The sequence below is a fragment of the Cynocephalus volans genome, chromosome 6, assembly GCF_027409185.1.
Source record: "Cynocephalus volans isolate mCynVol1 chromosome 6, mCynVol1.pri, whole genome shotgun sequence".
NCBI lineage: Eukaryota > Metazoa > Chordata > Mammalia > Dermoptera > Cynocephalidae > Cynocephalus > Cynocephalus volans.
Window position 1 is genome coordinate 13842053 of NC_084465.1, and position 17618 is coordinate 13859670.

At 38.4% G+C, this 17618-nt stretch overlaps 1 protein-coding gene across 1 annotated transcript; it reads right to left on the reverse strand.

Moving 5' to 3' along the window:
- Positions 1 to 16718: 16718 nt before the first annotated feature.
- On the reverse strand, positions 16719 to 17618 carry LOC134381150 (olfactory receptor-like protein OLF3). The gene has a single exon (XM_063101197.1). It carries the CDS (start codon positions 17616 to 17618, stop codon positions 16719 to 16721), a length of 900 nt encoding a protein of 299 aa, XP_062957267.1.

Here is a 17618-nt window from a genome sequence, read left to right on the forward strand (position 1 = left end):
GAGCTTCTGAGGACCAAACTATAGATGTAGAAATAACAAATCATGGAAACTCAAAATTGCACACATGATTTGCAGACCACATGAAGAGCTTACCCATCTGAACTCAATGTTCCCCTAGAATGTCTCTCACAAGTCACCATCCAAACTCTGAACACATCCAGAGATGAGTGATGAAATGGGACCCAGCTGTGCAGATAGAAATCAAGTAGAAAAGAAGTTACATTCTTGGAATTCATTTGGCTGCAGCATAATTTCTTCTTCCAAACATCTGCTCTTATATAGGGAAGGAAATTAATGAGGTATTTAGACTTAAAATTTTACTCAATTTAGCAGCTATTATAAGGGATAATTCCTGTATTTCTGGTGAGAAAGTTTTTGGTCTACATAAAAGATATTTCTGAATTCTCATTAATGTTTGGTACCATTTAACCTCTTTTTGTTTATTGGGTTTCTCCTCTAGGTTTTTTGGAAACAACCTTGCTCACTCCTTTTCAGTGGCATGCATTCATGAGCCCCTCAATATTTTAAATAACCTTTATATACATTGTATTACTAAGTGACTTTATTTTCTGTAACTTTCCCTCTTACTTTTAGAATGTCAAGTGGTAGGCTTCCTCCCCATCTCTGTCATACCAGTGTCCCAGCTGGGTGAAACCAGCACAAGATGGTCAAGTTCAAAGATCAGGTGTTGCATTAAAAGAAGGTACACATACCCGCCCAACTACTCTTATGCCTCCAAGTGAATTTAATGCTGTGTTTAATGATGTCAGGTTATTACTTAATAATGATGTTTTCTCATGGAAGGTACAGTTCATTTATTTTCTATGGAAAATGGATCAGCCCTTAACTACAGAATATGGTGACATAGGAAGTAGCAGCAGCTTTGCGTTGTTTTGTTTTGATTTTTAGTCACTTTATTGAGTTTCTGCACAGCATAGAAAACAATCAACAAAATGAAAAGGCAACCTATGAATGGGTTAAAATATTTGCAAACCATATATCTGATAAGGGGTTAAATTCAAAATATATAAAGAACTCCCTCAACTAAAGAGCCCCCCAAACATGATCTAAAAATGGGCAAAGGAACTGAATAGACATTTCTGCAAAGGTAACACACAAGTAGCCAACAGGTGTATAAAAATGAGATGGCCACCATGGTCAACATCACTAATCATCAGAGAAATGCAAATCAAAACCACGATGAGATATCACCTTACAATAACAGTAGTTTTTTGACCCCCAAATAAAATTTCTTTTGTTTGCTCACTTACAGAGGGCAGAGGTGACCCATAACCAGTGGAGGTAGATAAGGGCCTTAGGTCATGGAGAGAATCTTGTGACATTACATAAAAGAACTACACAGTAGATCAGTACTCCCATGGCTTCTATACTAGTCATGTCACAACTACAGAAGGACAGCAGCCCACAATTGCATTTATTGAAAGCTTCTAGTTTCAGCATAAAAACTTTTGAGATGCTGGTAGAGATTATACCACTTATATAAATTATAGCACAGAGATTATACCACTTAATCTTAGGGTACCCAAGATTAAGGTTCATGGTCATGAAGATAGTAATATTGGCATGGTTAGTCATAAAATAGACAAGATTTGATATTGTTTTGAATAAAGTCCAAGATATTGATTGTTTTGAATAAAGTCCAAGAAACTGAGTGTCAAGCAGAAATTAGTAAAAATGATCAAACAGCATCAGGCACCGCATTCAGCACCTTGCACAGGGAACTTTCAGTCACCCACACCAAAATCAACTGGACATCATATTCATCTTGGCAAAGAAATGGACAATGCATAAAGGTATAAGTAAATTTTGTCACTGTATGAAAAGATAAAAGGATTCAAAGTCCTCATCACGAATAGGTAGTTTATAATCAAGACTGATATTTTGCTTGAATGTTCAAAATTAACAGGTGCTTTAGTCTGTAACTGAGAACCAATAGCATTGCTCTCTTAATTCTTTCATGTGCCCTTCCTTGTAATTTTCTGTTGTACTATATCTATTTCTACATCAATAGTTTTTTGTTCTGTCACACTTTTCACAGGCATAAAATATGTCTGTTCTATAGTTATTATACTGTTTAGAAAATTTCCTAGTCATGAAAACCCTGATACAAATATTTACAGTGTTTTCTCACTCCAGTATAAATGTACTTCTGGTATTTTAATGCTATTTAGAGATTTGTCAACAGCTAAAGAGATCACACTACAAAATATAGCTAAAGGCAAGACTGCTCATCTTTCAGTATCCAACTGCTTTGTTCCCAACACATGGCTTTCTATACTTGTAGTATATATATGTTATATATGTAGTATATATATGTATGTAGTATATGTACACACACACACACACACACACACACACACACACACACACATATATGTGAAATTTGCTTATGGTTTTGTGATAAGATTTAAATCAATGAACTAAATACCAATGTAAACGACAAATAAAACCTAAAACATAGCAAATTGGGGTGAATAATTTCTAAGAAGTGTTTCTATTGTGCCCTGTTCTTTAAAGAAATACCAATGATCTGTTCCACACTGTATGTAAGACTTACTCCAAATAACCTTTCTTTGGTGCTATATATTAAGAGTTCACTTGTCAGGGTGACTCAGCAGCTCTTTTGGGTATTATCAGAGGGTATGTATGTGCACACAGGTGGCATAGTTGTGGAAACGATGGCTAATGGTGGATTCATTTACACTGTTCACACTTCTATAACCAGGACATAGAGAAAAAAATCAAGCAACAACAAAACAAGTGGTGTTTTCATACCTACCTCCAAAAACATATCCAAAAGGAGAGCATTTGTGCTTAAAGCCATGTTGTTTTTGCTCAATATGGAGTCAAACAAGTGTATTTCCAAGTGACCCATTACTTGTGTAAGCAATTTTTGTTTTTCCTAAATAACATATATTTGACATTTTTAAAGGTGACAAGTATGAAAGTCAAAGCAAAACCTGTTTCTTGGCAAAATTTTTTCAAATAACTTACCCAAGTCAATCACCCCGTGAATCATTGAATGGTTGAGTTTGGTTTTAGAAAATCATCTCAATCTTGTCTACTATTTTTGTGGCAGGTGATGAGGGGTGGGCGGTGGCGACAGTGAGCTCCTGAAGCACTCTTGGCTGCTAAACTGCACAAACTCACAGGAGTGGGAAGAACGTTAAGAGAAGAATTAAGTTGTGACTGCACTTTTTGCTGTGTCACATTGGTATAAGCTTACACTTAACTTCTTTTCTGAGCACTTACTCTAAATACTTTATACCTATTAATATGAGAAATATAATCACCACAGCACACTGAACTTTGCCCTGTTATCTGTATTTTGCAGATAGGAAAAATGATGAAATGTGACTTGAAAGTTGAGGAGTCAGTAGGCAAATGAAGGATTATCTGATAACCAGGGATACATCCACTATGTTACTCTCATGTATAGCATGACTCTGTGGACCACACAGTGATAGTCACTGTTTAAAGGCTGAGAATTAACTGAACATAAAAATAAGACCTATCAAGAGGACCAATAGAATTTCTACTTTTGATCTCATTCACTTCAGAGTTTGAAAATCCCAATAGTCATGGTAAGTTCATCCCCACTTACCTAGGAAGGTGCAGTCTGGCCTTCAAGCCACACAGGCAAGTCTAAGAGGAGAAACACCAGCACATCATCCCCACTTGGAAACTATCTTCTCGCAGTATATGATTTACTACCCTCTTTTAAAAACTTGGAAAGGTAATCACGCTTTATTCTTTGTGTCTAATATGGTAACGTATAGAGCAACTTACAGTGGATGCATGACAGAGAGACTTTTCCTCCCCTCTAGGAAAAATTTAAAGGCTCTGATTATGGAAAATAATGGAAACAAAAAGGGACATGTTAATCAAAGAATATAACATTTCAGTTACACAAGAATGGATTCAAGAGATCTGCTGTACATTATGGTGACTATGGTATACTTGAAAATTGCTAACAGGGTAGATTTTAAGTATTCTAACCACACATGCACAAAAAAAACATGGCAAATATTTGAGACAATGCATATTTTCATTAGCTTGATTTAGCCATTTCACAATGTACATATGTATCAAAACATCATGTTGTATGCCATAAATATACACAATTTTAATTTGCCAATTAAAAATTATCTAATATCAGAAGTGGATAAAGGTGAATGCTTATTAAAAATTAGCTTTTAAAATAAAATTTGAACTTAAATGTAGTTTTGGCTGGCCAACAGAATATTCTGACAAGAAGAAGGTGAGGGAAGACAAAGTGTCCTGGACTGAGGAGGTGAGTCTTATCTGGTTGGGAAGATTTGTTCCTTCTGAGCTGTCTCCTATGGGGAACTTGGAATCTATTCTCTTTGTTGGTGAGTGATTGTAAATGTGTCCACCAAGCCTAGCTGGTTAGCTCACTTGGTAAGAGCACAGTCAAGGGTTCAGATCCCAGTACCAGCCAGCCTTCTCCACCGCGAAAAAAAATGTACACCAACATGTCCTCCACTGTTTATGTAAGAAGTTACTGCCACACTAAAATAAAGAGAGGGCTGTGTGTTCAGATCGCTTGCTAAACACACCAAAGACAGAGGTAAAATGTTGAGTGGCCGTGTAGTTACCTCAGAATCACTAAGCAGGTACAGAAGAACCAGGGGTTCTTTCCAAGATCACAGGGATGCTTCCCACAGTGCCCCCTTCAGATTCCACATACAAACACACTCAGCTATGCCCAGGCTTTTCACAAACTTCTTTTCATGCTTATTTGCCTGCACACTCACAAACATAAAATCTTAACATTGTGAATGCACTAAATAATACTGAACTGCACACTTGAAAATGGTTAATTTAATATTACGTGAATTTTACCACAATTTAAATAAATCTTCACAGACTGGTTACATATATACATTAAATATCTATCTCAAAAAATAAAAAAAATCCAAAATTTAAATAAAGAAATTGATAGATAGATAATTAAATATCTGAAAGATAAAATTATACAAAATAGGTGAATGGAATGGGGGCATAGATATTGTTAAAATTAAACCAAATGATGAAATGCAAACTATGAAAGTCAGAGAAAAAAAACCTGAAATAAACATTCATGGATATCATTTAATTACATATAATCAATTTGCTCATTGTAAAAATTATCTAGTATTTTTATACACCAGCACTTTAAATATTTTATGAGTATTGTTATTCAGTCTCAAAGTGTTATATTTAGTCCTTCTTTGCAGTGAAGTTTTTTAAAATTTGGAACTCCTGCTCAAAATAGAATCACCAGGGAGAACAATGGATTCCCAGAAATTTTGAACAGTGAGAAAATCGGGACAACCCCCCTCCCCATACACAAAATGTTTTCAGGACAAATTTTTCTTCAGTTACATTACTGAAAAAATCAAAATTACCAGCCATGAGATAGAAGGCTTAAAAACACTTAGTTAAGTTACCTCTGTTTGGCTTTATTGAATTATTTCCACACAAACTTAATTTCTATTCTTCAGCCACTGTATCACATGCTGGTATGTGGAAGTGAAAAAAAAAAATGCTTCACCAGAATTATCTCTTCATTAGCACAGCACAGTGGAGAGGTTCATAAGCCCATATCCCTTTCCTCAGAGCATTTAGAATAGGTTTCAAAGGAGATGGACACAGGCTGAAGACAGAAAGACTAAGTGAAATGCATTGAGAGCACAAAGGAAGTGGGGGAGATGACACAAATTTGAGCTGGAGAACAAACTAGGAATCCTGAGTCTCCCTGCTTCCTGCCTGCCTGGGTCTCCCCTCCCCTCTACTAAGCTCCTTTCTAGCACTTTGCCAGAGTCACACTGTCATCTCGTCTTTTCTCTTCACAGAGTACTTAGAGAATGAGCATCAAGTAGACCTAGTCACAATGGGTAGCCTAGCCAAATTTTTATTTGAAGTAGAAATACCTACATTTTACATTACCCATAACAGATCTGTGTCTTTGGACCATTTTTATGCAGCTCAAATGTTCTACTGTCATTTAGAAAAATCCTTTCTATTGGATTGATGCTTTAATGAAAAGCAAATATTTGTTTCCCCAAAACCCTAGCACATCAGTTTTCACATCTGTAAAATGAAGATAGTGGCATAAATTACCCCTCTCCCAGAGCTGTAGGCTCAGAGTTCTCTAAAAGTGATTTATTAAATGAATATGACAATGGAGATAAACTTGAAAATGTAAGAATGTGTTTAAAACATATACCAGCTGGTAACTTATTTAGCATGCTGGTAAGGACACTGGGACCTAGAGAAGCTACATTATATTTCTGACCAGCCCTAGATTAGCAGTTGAAGAAAACATTTGAAGCAAAGATATTACCTTAGAGACTTGTTCCCCAAGCAGAAATTCTGTATGGAGAAAAAGGAGCTGGTCTTAGAAAGAGTCACCCTTCCGCTGACATCAACACAGGCTGGCAGGGACCAAGTGTGATTCCAGTGTTCACTCATTGGGGGCTCAGGCCCATCCAGGTTGAGAATCCTTACGTCACTTGAAAAGTTCAGGCTTCCAAATTTGAATAGCCAGAACATATTTTCTTAGGCTAGATTTCTACTAGAGAATAACTGTATCAAGCCCGCATAGCATTAGGCTATACAGGAGAAGCTTATGGATTACAGAAACCCAGTTTCTTCACTCATGTTGCCAAATAAGTGTTGAAGAAACATGGAAAATGCCCAACTCACCTTTGAGGGGTGGAGAAGGCCATCCTGTGCCTCAGAAGGACGGCAAGACTAGGAAAGTCACGAAATTTGAAGAAAATACAATTGGAACAAGTAACTTTCTCAAACTTAGGGACAAAATCTCAAGGGGCCAATTATGTTTTGTTTATCACATTTCTTTTATTTTTTCTTCTCCTCTGTCTGGTCATTTCTGCACCCAACATTGTAACTTACATTTCAAGTTTGCAAAGAAAAGTTTTGCTTTTTCATCTCTGGAGCATGGGAAGGAGCTTGCCAAACTTTAATTTCTCAGGGGAAGTATGTTCTTTGGATGATGAGAACTTGTATTCACTTTATGAACATGCAGATGTGATTAAATCTCTATTTCCTCATTCCAATTCACCCATCTCGACATCCCTTTGGGCAATAGATACTGGTATAGCCAACTCCGGAGACCTCTAGAACACTCTATGGTACATAATCTGATCTGACCATGGGCAGGGAGACTTTTTTACGTGAGTCTCTAGTGAGATGATCCTTATTATTGGGCTGTTCTCAGTGTTTAGAATTCTACCAGCACATCCTGCAACCTTCTTAGAATTTTTGGCTTTCTCTTTACTTTAAAAAAGACAGATCTTAACCTGCTTTGTACTTACAGATTTTAGTTTCAGAATCTTTATTAAAAGTTCAACAAAAGAAACAATTAAAAGAGTTAAAAGACAACCAACAGAGTGGGAGAAAATATTTGCAAAATATATATCTGACAAAGGATTAATATCCAGAATATATAAGGAACTCAAACAACTGTACAAGAAGAAAACAAGCAACCCAATTAAAAAATGGGCAAAAGAGCTAAATAGGCATTTCTCTAAGGAAGATATCCAAATGGCCAACAGACATATGAAAAAATGCTCAACATCACTCAGCATCCGGGAAATGCAAATCAAAACCACATTGAAATACCATCTAACCCCAGTTAGGATGGCTAAAATCCAAAAGACTATGAACGATAAATGCTGGCGAGGCTGCGGAGAAAAAGGAACTCTCATACATTGTTGGTGGGACTGCAAAATGGTGCAGCCTCTATGGAGAATGGTATGGAGGTTCCTCAAACAATTGCAGATAGATCTGCCATATGACCCAGCTATCCCACTGTTGGGAATATACCCAGAGGAATGGAAATCATCAAGTCGAAGGTATACCTGTTCCCCAATGTTTATCGCAGCACTCTTTACAATAGCCAAGAGTTGGAACCAGCCCAAATGCCCATCATCAGATGAGTGGATACGGAAAATGTGGTATATCTACACAATGGAATACTACTCAGCTATAAAAACGAATGAAATACTGCCATTTGCAACAACATGGATGGACCTTGAGAGAATTATATTAAGTGAAACAAGTCAGGCACAGAAAGAGAAATACCACATGTTCTCACTTATTGGTGGGAGCTAAAAATTAATATATAAATTCACACACACACACACACAAACTGGGGGGGGGAAGAAGATATAACAACCACAATTATTTGAAGTTGATACGACAAGCAAACAGAAAGGACATTGTTGGGGGGAGGGGGGAGGGAGAAGGGAGGGAGGTTTTGGTGATGGGGAGCAATAATCAGCCACAATGTATATCGACAAAATAAAATTTAAAAAAAAATTCTATTAATAAATTGTTTTTTTTAATGGAAAAAAAAATTAAAAAATAAAGAAATAAAAGTTCAACAATCTTGTATGAATAAACTTTGGTGAGAATTTCACACATCGTGCAGTGACACCTGCAGAACCACAATGCATTTTTCTCTCTCCTTCCCCAAGAGTGAGAGCGGAGATTTTCACTTGGGTGCACAGTTCATGTGAAAACCAGCAGGCTACTCTCATGCTGCCCTCGGCTACCTGGCATTGCCCCAGGAAAACCAGCTTATGATTTCTTTTCCCTGGCTTGTTCTGGAGCTCTTCTGGAGCTGGTAGCAATGGCATCTTCTCCTGGCCGAAGGTCTGAGAACCACTTTCAAAGCACAATAACAATCTGCCTGGAGAAGGCCACCTGAGTGAGTGCTGGAGTAGGAGAGAGAAATGCAATAGAGTCTGAATCATCCCTGGATCTTAAAAAGAAAAGAGAAGAAGAGGAGAGAAGTGGAGGACAGGGGAGGACGGGGAAAGAGAAGAGAAAAATAAGCTGCTCTCTAGCTTACAAAATGTTGCTGACATCTCCCTCATAAAATGCTTTTTTCCTTACTTCCTGTCCTCTTTAGTTTGTAGATTTATTACCTCATTTCTTATTCTTTTGTCACCATTTATATGGTGATAGGAGGGAACAGACATAAAGTCATTTGTAAAATGAGCTTTCTCAGAAGTTATTTTTTTACAGTGTATCATGAAAAAAATGAAGTTCATATTTTCTGTTAGTACAACCATTTGTCCCAACATCATTTATCAAGTAGTATGCATTTTCCTAAATTTATTTGAAATTATGAATTTGTGGTACACTAGACTCTCAATGCAAAACTTTCTTTATGGACTGCACTTTGATTCATTTATGTATTTGTCTTTTTCCACACCAATGCCACACTTTTTATTATAGTTACTTTATAATACACTACGGTATATAGTAGGGCAGACATCCTCTCACTTTATTTCACTTCTTTCTCAAAAACCTCTTGTTTACTCTTGCTTGACAGTTTTTCTTTCACAAGAACTTTCAAATCAACCTATCAAGTATCATTTTTAACAGGATGATTGTCAGGCTGAGCCATAAGATAGGATAGAACATGAGTGTGACAAAGTTAAAATAAGTCAAATAAGTTTGCCCATCTTATCCTGTGTACTACATACTATGTGTGAAGACTTGCTACAAGGCCAAAAGAATTTAAAAATAGAATAACAGAATTTGCCTGGTGTAAGAGCAGACAAAATAACAAACATTAAAGAATAGAGTTCAAAGACAGACCCATACATGGGTAAAATTAATATACATTAAAGTTACCACAAATATGTGAGTGAAGAATGGATTGCTTAATCAATGGACCACTATCTGGAAAAAATAATACTGGACCTGTATTTAACAAAGTATGCAAAAGTGAGCTTCAGATGTACCAAAGAAATAACCGTGAAAGGTAAACTAGGAACCTAATTAAGTAAAATATAAAATATTTCATGACCAAGATGCAGGATTTTTTTTTTTTTAGAAAAACAGAACTTTATTTACTTATTTTTTATTTTTATTTAATCAAAATTGATTGTACATATTTTGGGGGTTCAACATTGAGATATATTGATCAAATCGATATTACTAGCATATCTATTGTTACAAATCATACTTATTCTTTATGCCCCTTGTCCAATCCCTCCCCATCCCTCTCAATCTCCCCCTCTTTAATTACCCTAGATTTCATCTCTCCTTCTGAAAGAATAATGGTAACTCTGTTGATTTGTAGCCTAGAGGATCTGTCCAATGCTGAGAGGTGTGATCAGGTCCCCCAATATTATCATAGAGCAGATGCTTCTTCCGTCACTCTGGAATGGGCTTTGTGGTGACAGACATCCTCTTCTTTTCTTTGGTCTCTGTTGGTGACTCTTTGTGTCAATGCACTCCAGTGGCTGGCAGACCATCTGAATGGTGGTTGTGGCATCTAGCTGCTTTCATGGCAGCCACGGTTATTGTGGTGGCTGTGGTGGGCCACCCACATGGAGGTGATGCTTTTGACATGCTCTTTGGTGCTGGTGGCATGCCTGGTTGGGGGTGGTGGTGCCTGGCTCCATTCCTCAGGTCCCTGGGTGGGCCCCAAGGTGCTGGTGCAGTGTGCCTGATTGTGGAAGGGGGCTCCAGTACCTGGTCCCATGCTTCGCATCTCTGGGTGGATTGAGGTGCTGGCGGTGTGTCTGAGCTAGAACTAATTTTTTTGTCTTTTGCTTACTTCTAAAGTGGGAGAACTTCATGTTGGGGCCAGTACTTGAGCTCTGTGGTTTAGCTAAATTGCTGCTTTGCTGCTGCTTCCCTAGGGAAGGCTTTATGTACAGGTTATAACGGTTGACTTTACAGGTACTTCTGGCTCTCCAGAGACTCGGTGCACCTGGGTTGCATAGTAACTCTGATCTGGGCCTCAGTCTTCTCATCAAACTGCACCCCATGCAATTCTATATTCCTGACCAGTCTTTTCTGAGTGGTCCTGGGCTGATTGGGGTGCAGATCAGCTGTCCTTGCTGTGCCCCAGTGTTCCCCCGGTGGGCCCATTTTTCTCACTGCCCATGCTGCAAACACTTCCCATGGAACAGGCCATTCACCAGTCCCTTGTGATGACTCACCAGCCTCTGAGTGGCTCCGTTTTTTCTGTAGTTGTGGCTCTGCACTCCTATGTGGGTCCACAGGAACCTTATTAGTGTTCTTGCTGGCCTGGGAGCCACCAAGGCCTTCTTTTCCCCTGCCACCTCCAAGAAACTCCATCCAAAGGGCACAGCTGCGGCTTTTGTGGGCTCCTGCTCCATGTGCTCGGCAGTTCCAGCCTTAAAGTGGCCGTGGCACGAAATGGTCAAAGCAGTTTTTTCTTTCTCTCATCATGGCTTCTTCCGCCTTCATGAACTCCGTAGGTCTCTCCTCCTCTTCCACTGAGCTCTAGCAGCCCTAGCTTGGCTGTTGTTGCCTTTTTATACAGTGGTAAATCGGTTGATTTCTGGGAGAGAGTGACACTAGTGACCATCTATTTCACCATCTTGACCAGAATCTTGAAAAACAGAACTTTAAAAGCACAAATCATAAGATAAAAAGGTGATGAATTTGGTTACATCACAATGAAGGCTCTCTGTTTGACAAAGGACTCCATGGATAAAGTTAACAAAGAAATGACAGACTGGAAGTATGTATTTGCAATGGCCATAAGAGAAAAGGATTAGCAAAGAAATGGCAGAAAATCCAAAGGAAAAATTGGCAAAGGAAATGAGCATGCAGTGTGCAGTGGTGACAGTCTAAGTGGCTAACAATTTGATTCACTCAGAAACTATTTATTTTGTGCCTACTATGAGACAGACACTGTTCTAGGCACTAGACATACATTAGTGAAGAAAACAAATAGCCCTGCTTTCAGCGGTCTTACATTCTGGCGGTGTTGGGGGATGGGGGTGGAAATGTGGGAGCCAGACATTGAAAATAAGTGAATTGTAAAGTATGTTAGAATAGATGAGATCTTTGGAAAAAATAAAAAGTAAGGTAAGAAGGAATGGGAGTGGGGGCTAGGCAGGAAGTTTGTGATTACGAACAAGTCAGTCATGTACACCTCATTCAAAAGATGATAGTTGAATGAAGAATTGAAGGATATAAGGAAATGGTTATCTAGGGAAAAAAGCATCCCAAGAAGAGAGTGCAGACAGTTCCCAACTTATGATGGTTCAACTTTCAATTTTTCAATTTTATGACGGTGTGAAAGAGATATGCATTTGATAGAAACCATACTTTGAGGATCCGTACAATCATTCTGTTTTTTACTTTCAGTACAGTATTCAATAAATTACATGAGATATTCAACACTTTATTATAAAACAGGCTTTGTGTTAGATGATTTTGCCCAACTGTAGGCTAATGTAAGTGTTCTGAGCACTAAGCTATGATGTTCAGTAGGTTAAGTGTATGAAATGCATTTTTGACATGATACTTTCAGCTTAAGATGAGTTTACTGGGACATAAGCTCATAGCAAGTAAAGGAGAATCTATATGGTTAGAAAATGGGCCCATATCCATTGCAAAGGCTTGGTTTTATTCTGAGTGTGAACAGAACAAGGTGTAATCAGAGGAATATCATGATCTAAGTTACGTTTTAAAGGGATCCTTTTGAGTGCTGGTATACAGAGATAGAAGCAGAGAACCTTGTTGAAGCATCATAGTAACCCAAGTGGGAGGGGAGAGTGGCTCACAACAGGGAGTAATTGTGGAGGTGATGAGAAATGATCATACACCATATGTATTTTGAGAATAAAGGCAACAGAATAGTCTGCAGATTTGAGTCAGGTGTGAAAATAAGATAATGGCAAATGACCTCATCACTGTAATGATGAAGTTCCTATGAACCGAGATTGGGAAGGCATGGACAGAGGAATGTGGGGTGACGGTAATGGGAATCAGGAATTTCCAGATCCATACAGATTACTTGTTGGAGTAAAGTGAAATAAAACAATCTTATGTTATCAGCTGGGAAAAATTCAAAACCTGCTAAGTGTTGGTGAGGTTGTAGGTATTTAAAGAAGTCCTGAGCACTGGAATAGGGGTGTAGACTTATAAAGCCATTCTGGAGAGCATTCTCTATGACTTAGCAACTTGTTTCCTGTGAATACACCCTAAAGAAATTCTCTCACAGGCCTTTAAGTGAGCTTGTATTGTGATATCAATCACAGGGTGCTGGGGAGTTGGGCGCATCACCAAGAACGACAGCTAGAATATTGTGATCACCGCGGATTACCATGAACAGTTAGAAGTAGTGGACTAGCAATATCTACGGGTCTTAAAATCATAGTGTTCAGTGGAAAAACCTAATACATAGAATGAGATAGTTAACAATAAAATGCATTTCAAAAAAATACATAAATGTATGCGCAAACATAATTACATTACATTTAGCACATTAGAGCAGTTGACCAAAAAGCAAGGAAGAAACAGGAGTAAATAAAACAGAATTAATTGATTAATTTTAAAAAATTGATGAGGGGCCTTGTGCAGGTGATGTTTTTCCATGTACTGAGGAGTATTATTAACCAGTTAACTCTGTACTTATTTTTTTTAAAAGCCTTATTTTCTAATATCCTAAATCCAAACATATATGGTATTTATATACTTTATAAACAGCAACTTTTAAAATAGTAAGAAAGTGTCAATTAATAAATTACTCAATCAGCAGGAATTTGGTAACATTGTTAGGGCACTTGGAATGCAAATTTGAGGAAAGGCCTAGCCTTTGCTCTCAAGAAGCTTATAGTCTAACTATGAACACAACACTGCCCTTTCCAAGGCAAAAACAGGTTTTCTTCTTTTGAAAAGTGGGGATAAAAACAACTTAACTTTTGAAATTTTACACAGAATTTTTAGCACAGTTATTTATGATGCTAATCTATAGGATTCAAATGCTCAAAAAAAAAAAAAAACCCAAATAAGCAAACAAAAACAAAAAAAGGCAGTGTTTATAAATAAATTTATTAGCATTTCTTAGCAAATTAGATAAGTCTAAGATTTCATACACAAAAATCTTGTAGGTCTAGAATAACTTTCTCCTTCAATGCATACAATTTATAGAAAAATATCTTTTCTTTTTATAGAGATTTATCTGTTTTCTCCCAACCTTTGATAGACCAATGTGCAGTAGAAGGGGAGAGACTGGATGGAGGTGCATATGGAGATGCAGGCCCACATCAGGCCCTGCACATGAGGAGTTTGGATTTTATTCTAAACAATATAGAGATGTGGCCTGATTTATTTTCTAAGATAAATGTGCCCTCTGCAGGTTAAATAGTCCAGATTACCCAACAAATAAGTTGTAGGTAAAAGAAAGAGTGGGAGGGGACCTGTAGGTTAAGGAGAAATTAAAGACCCACCGAGTTGAAAAAAAATGGGCAAAACTAAAGCAAAGTGAACAGGCTTGTTTGTTTGGCTAATAAATCCATAAGGAAATGCATGAGAGTGATTACTACTGAGGTCAAGATAGAAGTTACTTTTGGGAAAAGGGGGTTGTGGTTAGGACAGGGCACATGGAGGGCTTCTGCCATAGGTGACACTTCTGTTTTTGACCAGAGTAGTGTTACAAGGAGGGTTGTCTTGTAATAATTCACTAAGCTACACTATGGTTTAGTGTGGTTTTTGCCTCTGTATTTTACTTTACAACATAAAGTTACTTTACACTGTAAAGTAAAATACATACAGCAACTTAAAAAAATTAAAGCTATTGTGTGAAGAATAAAATGTAGAAAGCAGAGGTGGAAACAGAGAGACTAGACTGCTCATATATTCTGTTGATAAAGCTAATGGAATCCATTGACGGACAGGTTATAAAAAAAAGTGATCAATAATCATTCTCCAGTGTTGCTTTGCCTCCCACGGATTTGTCACCCCTTTTCCACTGGGTGACAGAGCCACCAAAGATTACTCAAAGCCCATCTCTTCTGAGCAGTGAGAATCCCCGAAAAGGGGTTAATCTCACAGAACCCTCAAGAGCAAGGCATTCCTTCTACTTGGGAAATTAACCCCAAATTGAGGTTCTCTTCCAGCATTTATTCTCCAGACTGGAAGTTACGGGAGGAGAACATAAGTGGGGTTTTTGCTAATTATAGTTTAACAAGTTTAACAATAGACATTCCGTAATGCAATTCTCAAGAAGTTAAGTTGATCCAACAACAAAAGCTTGATCTTAGCAAACATTCTCTTCTTACAGCAATTTCCCAGTATCTTTACATATCAGTCAGTAACCTGTCTGTCTTTGAGCCAGCAACCTTGCTGTTTTACAATTCTTTATCTTAAAACAGAGTCTGTATAGCCTGGGGAAAATTTCCTGTCCTTTGCAAGGTCAATATTTGAAACTGCAAGGCTTTGGAAAACCAGGCCCTGTGAAGTACATTTGTTTTATGCCTACTTCACACTCCTGAGGTGGGAAAGGGGGATGGGGGATGGGGAATGGAGGAATTGGTAAAGGGCCACAAAAAAAGATTATATTGTGTAATGTTGAATATACTAATTATCCTGATTTGAGCATCACATATTGCACACAGGTACTGATGTTCAACTCTGTATCCCACAGATACGTACAATCAACTATGTTATAATGAACAACAACAACAAAAAAGTATTACTCTGAGTGCATAATGGTTCCTTTTACTAACATAATGACGGTTTACTGGGGCAAGAAATGGGAGGTGTGTGGTAGGGTAAGAAAGCTCAGTAGTTCTGTTTTAGCTATGTCAAGAATGAGCGTCATATTACTTAAGTGGTGTTAAGCAAACAATTGGATATATGTGTTTGGAGCTTATGAGAAAGGTCTTGTCTGTCTTGGAGCTAAAATATGTATGTATAGATAGATAGATGATAGATAGATAGATACATAGATAGATAGATAGATAGATAGATAGATAGATAGATAGATAGATAGATAGAGATGATACATGCCATGGTTCTAGGTAAGATCACCTGCAGGAGGTAGAGAACAGCAATGCAAAATAATCACAGTAATAGAAAAAAGCTTTATTTTGAATAATTATATGGGAAAAAAAATTGCCTAATATTTAGTCCTGGTAATTGTGCTCTAAAAACTATTTTTTTAAACAGTTGAATATCTACTCTATTCCAGGCACTTTTCCAGGCATTTTATAAAGATTATCTGTGTAATCTTCAAAATAATCACACATATCAGATATTACTATTTCTTTTTACAACTGAGGAAACTGGAGTTCAGTGACATAAAGTACATTTTTCAAAGCCACATTGCTGATGAGAGGTGGGGTCAAGATGTGAAGTGTGGCTGTTCTCACTCTGAAGCTCTTCACTCTGTCCACGTTGAATTTCCTGAAATGAAGGGGGACTGTGAAGTCCAGGAGAACAGACTCCCAGCAGACCCCAGTTGAGCAATTGAAGATGTTTTTTGTTTGTTTGCTTCTTTTTTACTACATGTATAATGGGACAGTGATACACAGTTGAAACTACAATTTGGAGAGCCAGTCTATGAAAACATGGTCACCATGATCTACCTTGTCAGGAAATCTTGGGAGAAAGGGCACCAATGACAGGACACTAAGGAAAAAGTACATGGATGTATTAAGCCCGCTGTCCAGCCCAGTAAGAATGATCACGAGGAAGTTCCCCAGCATGGTCACCAGATTCATGGCCAGAAACAGGACAAAGAGGGAGACCAGAATCGCCCAGTCACTGGACAGCCCCTGCAGAATGACACATTTCTTCTTTGTTTATAATGTCTTTGGGCTGTTGGAGGAAAGGAGAAATTTTCTAAATCTTTACCTTTTTTTACTAAATTTTTCTAGCACTCTTTATAAGGCACTTATCACGTCCTTGTTCCTCAAACTGTAGATTAAGGGATTCAGCATCAGGGTCACCATGGCATAGAAGAGGGCAACCATCTTCTGCTCTGCTGAGGAGCCACCCACAGGTCTCATGTATGTGAAAATAGCTGTTCCAAAGCACATGGAAACCACAGTAAGATGGGAGGTGCAGGTCCCAAAAGCTCTGCAGCGTCCCTGGGCAGAGCCAATGCGCAGAATGGCAGCAACTATATGAGCATAGGAGAAAAGGACTAGGAAGCAGGGCAGCATGATCACCAGGAATCCTGAGATGGCCACCATAACCTTGTTGAAGGAGATGTCCACACAGGTCAGCCTCAGCACTGCCAACATCTCACAGGCAAAGTGGTTAATGACATTATGACACAAGGGTAACTGGAAGATGGTGATGGTCTCCATCAGTGAATTTGTGAAAGCAGCCACCAAACAGCCGGCAGCAAGCCCCAGGCACAGCCTTCCACGCATGACGACAGTGTAGTGCAGTGGGTGGCAAACTGCAACATAGCGGTCATAGGCCATGGCTGCCAGCAGGAAAAACTCTGCGCTGCCCATTGCTAGGGAGATATACAGCTGGAGCACACAGCTGTGGAATGGGATGGACTTCCAGGCTGACAGGAAGTGAACAGACATCTGTGGGACAGTGCTATTGGTATAACAGATGTCCACCGATGACAGGACACTCAGGAAAAGGTACATGAAGGTATTAAGCCTGTTGTCCAGCCTGATAAGAAGGAGGACGAGAAAGTTCCCCAGCATGGTCACCATATACATGGCCAGGAACAGGACAATGAAGGAGACCTGAGTCTCCCAGTCACTGGACAGCCCCAGCAGAATGAACTCACTCAGCCATGTCTGGTTTTCCCTGCCCAT

Bases quoted from the DNA above. Each gene is read 5' to 3' on its own strand.
- LOC134381150 (XM_063101197.1), bottom strand. From the start codon at position 17,618: ATGGGCAGGGAAAACCAGACATGGCTGAGTGAGTTCATTCTGCTGGGG.